Source organism: Nicotiana attenuata, unplaced genomic scaffold (assembly GCF_001879085.1).
Source record: "Nicotiana attenuata strain UT unplaced genomic scaffold, NIATTr2, whole genome shotgun sequence".
Taxonomy (NCBI): Eukaryota; Viridiplantae; Streptophyta; class Magnoliopsida; order Solanales; family Solanaceae; genus Nicotiana; species Nicotiana attenuata.
The window spans coordinates 10,353-17,338 of record NW_017674458.1 but is presented as its reverse complement, the minus strand read 5'-3'; the positions used below and the strand labels follow the sequence as shown (position 1 = coordinate 17,338).

At 36.3% G+C, this 6,986-nt stretch overlaps 1 protein-coding gene across 1 annotated transcript; it reads right to left on the bottom strand.

Moving 5' to 3' along the window:
• Positions 1 to 3,808: 3,808 nt before the first annotated feature.
• On the bottom strand, positions 3,809 to 4,684 carry LOC109218697 (uncharacterized protein ZMO1243-like). The gene is made up of 2 exons (XM_019383069.1): positions 4,387 to 4,684; positions 3,809 to 4,347 (listed from the first exon to the last, which is right to left on the bottom strand). The coding sequence occupies exons 1-2, from the start codon at positions 4,682 to 4,684 to the stop codon at positions 4,082 to 4,084; spliced, it is 564 nt and encodes a 187-aa protein (XP_019238614.1). The 3' UTR covers positions 3,809 to 4,081.
• Positions 4,685 to 6,986: the final 2,302 nt, after the last annotated feature.

Below are 6,986 nucleotides of genomic sequence, written 5' to 3'. Positions count from 1 at the left end.
TCCTTTGTCTTACCTTTAACATCCATCACTATGTTGAACAAATTGTCAAAATAATTCTTCTCAATATGCATGACATCAAGGTTGTGACGGAGAAGATTATCCTTCCAATAAGGCAACTCCCAAAATATACTCTGTTTGGTCCAATTATGAGTAACACCGTATCCGGGGAATCTATGCGGTGGAACTTCAGTAACTTTACTGAAGTTCTGGACCCTCTCCCAAATTTCATCACCTGAAAGTATCGGAGGTGGATAATCATATTCCAGTTTATTCTTTTTGAAAGCATTTTTCATTCTTCTAAACTCATGACCCTCAGGCAAGAATTGACGATGACAATCAAACCATGATTGCTTTCGGCCATGTTTCAAAGTGAACGCTTTACTATTTTCCATGCAGTAAGGACAAGCTAGCTTCCCAGCAGTCATCCACCCAGACAACATTCCATACGCAGGAAAATCATTAATTGTCCACATTAAATTAGCACGCAAATTGAAATTCTGCTTGGTTGATATGTCATATGTTTCAACACTATCGTACCACAATTGTTTTAGCTCATCAATCAAAGGTTGCAAATATAAATCTATCAAACTTTTCGGATTACGTGGACCGGGGATAATACAATTTAAGAATATATATGGACTAGTCATGCACAACTCGGGTGGTAGATTATAAGGTGTAAGAAAGACAGGCTAACATGAATACGGTATCGCAGATACAGAAAAAGGCGTGAAGCCATCCGCACACAGACCTAACCGAATGTTCCTTGGTTCACTAGCAAAATCTGGATATGTCCTATCAAAGTGCTTCCAAGCTTTTCCATCTGAAGGATGGCACATAACACCAGGTGGTCTTCTATTTTCAAAGTGCCATCTCATATGAGGAGCAGAACTCATCGACGCATATAACCTCTTTAGCCTAGGTATAAGAGGTAAATAATGTATCGCCTTGATAGCGACCATTTTCCCGCTGGAAAGCCTCTTGAAACGAGGCTTTCCGCAAAATTTACAAATGCTTAAATTTGCATCATCTTTATAATATAACATGTCATTGACGAAAGTCCTAACTTAGAAACTAATCTCTTTGCCTTATAGAAATCACCAGGTAATTCGATTTCCTCGCCAACTAGTTCACGCATAAGGTCAATGACAGAGTCCATGGATCCTTGAGAAATATTCCAATCAGATTTCATACTTAGTAATCTAACTGCAACAGACAACTCAGAGTGCGGACGACCTTCACGTAGTGGACGACTAGCTTCCTCTAACTGTTCATAAAAACGTTTTGCTTCATCATTAGGAGTTTGTTCAACATTTTCGTTGGGCTCACCCCCAAAGTGCATTCCAAAAGCATTCGCAACCATATCATGAATTCTGGAATCACTATTTCTATTCTCCCTCGACCTACTACTTTCACCAAGAACCATGTTATGAAATCCCATCGCTACCATCCATCTCTCCATGATAAGTCCACACAAAGTAATTCACTATAAACCCCTTCATATAAAGATGAACCTTAACTTCCTCCGGTTTTCCATCATACAATCGCACTTAACACAAGGGCACCTAATTACTCCTTCTTTTATGTATGGCGGAAGTGACATTGCATGTCTAATAAAGTCCTCAACCCCTTCTACAAAATCCTCCCGCAATCCCCGCTGATTAGGATAATTCCTATTGTACATCCAAGAACGATGTTCCATCTATTTAAATAAAGCAAGAACAAATTAAATTAGTTAATACATTAATAAACTCCTCCCTTTAAATCTTTTTTCTTATCTTATAAATGTATAATTCATAGTTTAAAGCATGAATTTAGGTACTCTTATTTAGGTATTGCTCCTCTTCTAAGACAATGAATTGTATCTTTTCACAATTGAACTCAATATAAGTAAAAAGCTAATAGGCAAAAAAGCAACCCTAATACTAAATAGTAAAAAGTTCATATTACCTAATGTAGTTCATATTAGCTAATAGTAAAAAGTTCATATTACCTAATGTAGTTCAAACAAATAACCCTAATGTAAAAAGTTCATATTACCTAATGTAGTTCAAACAAACAACCCTAATACTAAATAGGCAAAAACTCTAACAAATTACATAAAATTATATAGCAAAATTTAAAAATTAAAAAGCTAATAGGTAGATTACTAACATTGGTAGATTAAAAGGAGGCTAAAATCAGCTGGGGCGGCGGAACAGTGGTGGCGGCGTTGACAGTGGTGGTGGCGGCGTAACAGTGGTGGTGGCTGACAGTGGTGGTGGCGGCGTAACAGTGGTGGCGGCGGCGGTGACAGTGGTGGCAACGGGTGGGGGGGATTGATTTGTGTAAGGGAAATAGAGAAGGGGAGGAGAAATAGTTGAGAGAGAAGTTGGGAAATTTGTGTGAGAGAAAATAAGATTTTGGGAGGGGAAACCCGATTTTGAGTTTTGCAATTAAAAAAAGCGACCAAAGTCGGTCGCTATTTTGGTAGCTATATAAGTATTGACTGGTTTGACCAAAATAGCGACCAACGTTGGTCGCCTTTCTTGACCGTTTGACCAAAAAGCGACCAACTTTGGTCGCTATATTTGAAAATAAGTAAATAAAATAACCCTAATTTTTTTCCTGTTTTATATATATATATATATATTATATACTCAAAAGCGACCAAAGTTGGTCGCCTTTTGGTCAAACGGTCAAAAATAAGCTATATTCGATACGGTATTACCTAATACACTTATACTTAGTGCATAGTATAGCGTAAGTACATATATTATATATATATGAGCTATATTCGATACGCTATTACCTAATACACTTATACTTAGTGCATAATATAGCGTAAGTATATATATATTATATATATAGACACACACGCCCACTTCGTAGTACTATTCATCCCTTGTATTACAAAAGTATTAACGACTTATATTTATATTATTTACTATATATTATTTACATAGTAAATATAAAAGTGATTTTTAATTTTGACCATATAGAGACCAACTTTGGTCGCTAACTGTAAATGAATTTAATTTAGCGACCAAAGTTGGTCACTAACTGTACATGAATTTAATTTAGCGACCAAGTTTGGTCACTAAATTTTAATCAGATTTATTTATATTTTAAATAAAATTTAAATTAATAATAAAAATTATTAAATGTTTGAACTGGGTCCCACTTTTGCGACCAACATTGGTCTCTATTTAGTTAAGCGACCAACTTTGGTCGCTAACTTTTGAATTATATTTATTTATGTTTTATAATTTATTTTAAATAAATATATATTTATTAAAATATAATAACTGGATCCCGCTTTAGCGACCAATGTTGGTCGCTATCAACTTATCCTTCAGTTAGCGACCAACTTTGGTCGCAAGTTTTAAATTATATATATTTATATTTTATAAGTTTTATAAAATAATAATAAAATTATTAAAAAAATTTATGTGGGTCCCGCTTAAGCGACCACCATTGGTTGCTAATCTCAGTATATCTTTGACCAAACAAGTCTGACCAGTCCAGTCAACAGTTTGACTAAATTTGCGACCAAATAGCGTCCAACTTTGGTCGCTAAAGTATTTCAAATATTTTTTTTATTATTTTCGGCAGTTTGGCGACCAACTTTGGTCGCTTTTTTTGACAGACCAAATTTGATCGCTAATCTTTGGTCGCTTTTTACAGGGATTCTAGTAGTGATTTAGCTCCCATAAAACCCATGAAATTCTTGAAAATGTCTTTAATACCAACAAGTATTAGTCCTAGTAAACTCACGTCAACCTTTTTGAAAAAAAGAAAAAAAGTGATTTGCCATCAAGTGCGGCTAAAATAATCAACCAAAACCAAAAGAAATCTTTAAGCCCTCAAATATGGTGAGCAGAAACATGTAAACCATATTACTTGCTAGATTACAACCGAATTCGAAAAAGCCTAACAATTCACCTAATTAAATCTCTAGTAAGATATAAGAACTAGAGGACCAAAGAGACCATACGAAGGAATAATACTATCGTAGAAAAAACACAAAAAAAAAAACATAAAATAGGAAGTTCTGTATGATAGAAGGAATATCTCTAAGAAAAAGGCTCTATTTGAATGGGCCTTAGCGGCGGCGGCGACAGTGAGCTTTGCACATATGGATGCAATCATAAAAACAAGGACCACCACAATGAAGAGGACAATCCAAACGCATTCCTTTGCATCTTCCTTTAACCACGCATTGTGCAAATTCCCCTATCTTGTAATCTTGATTATTGTTCATATGCCATTGTCTATGATCTCTTACATTATTATGCTTTTTCTGTTTCCTACATCCCCATGCCCACCACCCACCCCCACCTCCTCCCCAACCCCATCCACCACTACCTCCTATACCCCCACCACTACCACCTCCTCCTTCTCGGCTGCCACCACCACCGCCTCCACCACCTCCTCCCTGGCCGCTACCATCACTTCCACCTCCACCTCCACCGCCACCTCCCCACCCGCGCCCACCCCCTCCACTGCCTCCTCCTCCTCCTCCTCCGCGTCCGTCCTTTTTATCGATAACGTCGTGAGTAATGTTGTAGGTATTATTGGCCATTGTTGGAGCTTGAGCAATATTACTTCCATCTACACTTTCATCACCTCTCAAACTCATCACAAACATAAAAATGAACAACAAAAACATTAACAAACTTTGTCTCGGACTGCAATTGATCTCCATTGTTGATTTACTTGATTAAGATTCGAGTAATTTTGTCTTCCTTTTATAGTTGTTCGTAGGAGTGGACAAAGACACTTGAATATTGAACATATTTTACGTACCTACTTGTCTTGTTCTAGTCATGTTGAAGCTATCTAACGAACTATCAGTGAGAAATAAATATAGTATTTCTTAAATACACAGAGAATTTATTGCCTTAGGTTTTACTCTGTCCCCACAACAACAAATGAAAGGCTGGGACTCATTCATGGCTTGCTTGAAAAGGTAAGGCAACTCATCAATGAAGATCCTGGTACTTATTTTAATACACACATAGAATGACCAAAAGATTTTTAAGGATTTAGGGACTGATGAGGTTTTATCAATGGAGCCCACTAGTTTCATGTTTGTTCAAGTACTTGTAGTTGGTTGGCTGCATATAAGCCTAACAACAGTAGTGGCTTGTGGGAAATTGCTCGGGCGCAAGCAGCCAAGATTTGACGTTTATGAGTTTGGAATTTTAAATTATTAGATTTTAATTTAATAATTTATACATTTTCAATAGATTTCTTAAGATAAATATAGAGTTTATACAAAAGCTACTGGGTTCGGCCGGCTCGGCTATATATATATATATGCTGTAATGGTGATTTTAAAACATTATTTTATGTGATAAATTGATATTTATTTAATATTATTTTCCATATTGTACTTTAAATTTCAAGCTGTTGAGGTTTAAGGGAAGAGACAATTGGCCCTAGGGATTTCAAAAGTTACCAATAAATACCATTTTAAAAAGTATTAGGACGCACCTTTTTGTTGTTCTATTTATAAAGTTGAAAGGGCATTAAAACCATGAAAGGTTGTCAAAAGAGAAAAAGATTATTTGCAATGAAATCCCTTGAAGTTGAAAAGTTGGAAATTGACTACACACTTTTATGGACATCCCAAGTTTGAGCAGGTTGGGATGGACAAATTTTCATGGCAAGTCAATTTGGACACAACCCGAGTGAACCCATCTAAACGTTATGGTGATGTAGGCTAAATATACACCAAATTGACACACAAGAAAACTTGTTAAAATATTTAAAAAGAAAAATATTATTCCCCTTCGTTTTGGTAGAGTTAGCAGGGCCCCAATAAATTACAGTGCCTTTCATGGAACAATGATGAACAATTGTAAACCAAGGTTATTTTCAATTAAATGAATTGAATACCTGATTGGGTTTACGAGGCATCTGGAATCGGGAATCGTTGTTACCAGTTTGAGTACCAATAAAAACATTTGTAACCAACAGACTATTAGGTTTAGATTTGCAATAGCTCTAATGAATACAAGAAAGGAAAGAAAATCAGACAGGCACATTAGAGGAAGCCAACGACTATGTTATTCAAACTCCATACCAAATGGAAAAAGAATCAATCAAACAAGCAACAAGGAAGGAAAGACAATCAATCAGATGAGCTAAAGATTCTCAAGCGTGCAAGGAAGGAAAGAGAGCCAATCAAGGAAAGATAGTCAATCAAGGAAAATCCGCGGAAGCTCTAAACAAGGTTAATTGGAGGAGCCAAAACTTCAAATTGAGAATGAATCTGGCAACACCTCTCAAGCCAGACTCATTAGGCTACCCCTGGGTCCTACTCTTAGAAGTCTATGCCTCACATGGAAAGACCTCCAATCAATGATCTTTTTCTATCCTAGAAAAGAGAAATCAGAAGACTCATTGAGCACTATTAAAGAAGAAGTAGAAGGACAAGGAAGCTTACGCAACTTAACATATGTTTCTATACCTTTCTAGTTCTTAGTACAAACACTGTATTCTTGAGTCTACAAGTGTCGCAAAAGATAGGACGAGTTAGAAAACAAAACAAGAGTTGTGTCAACACTAGATAAACATTGTTGTTGAATATCGTTGGTGGTGAACGCACTAAAACCATCACTGTTGTAAAGACTTATTGAAGATCTAGGAGAACCCTTGTGAATCAAGGGAACTGGACATAGGTACCATACCGGTACTAAACCAGTATAAAATTATTGTGCCTCATTTATTTTTCTTTCTACACCATTTATTTCTGCTACAATTGATCCTACTATGAAGTTTAGTCGACTAATTCATTTCTAGTCAACTAAGTTATAAATTGGTTACAATTCACCCCCCTATTATACTTTCAATTGGTATCAGAGCAAGGACTCATAAATATTGCCTGACACCATTTGAGGAAAAGACATGGCAACAAACACAGTCGTTGGAGAATTATTCCAAGAAGGAACTTCTCAGGTGCAACCTCCTTACTTCAATGGCCAGCACTTCTCACACTGGAA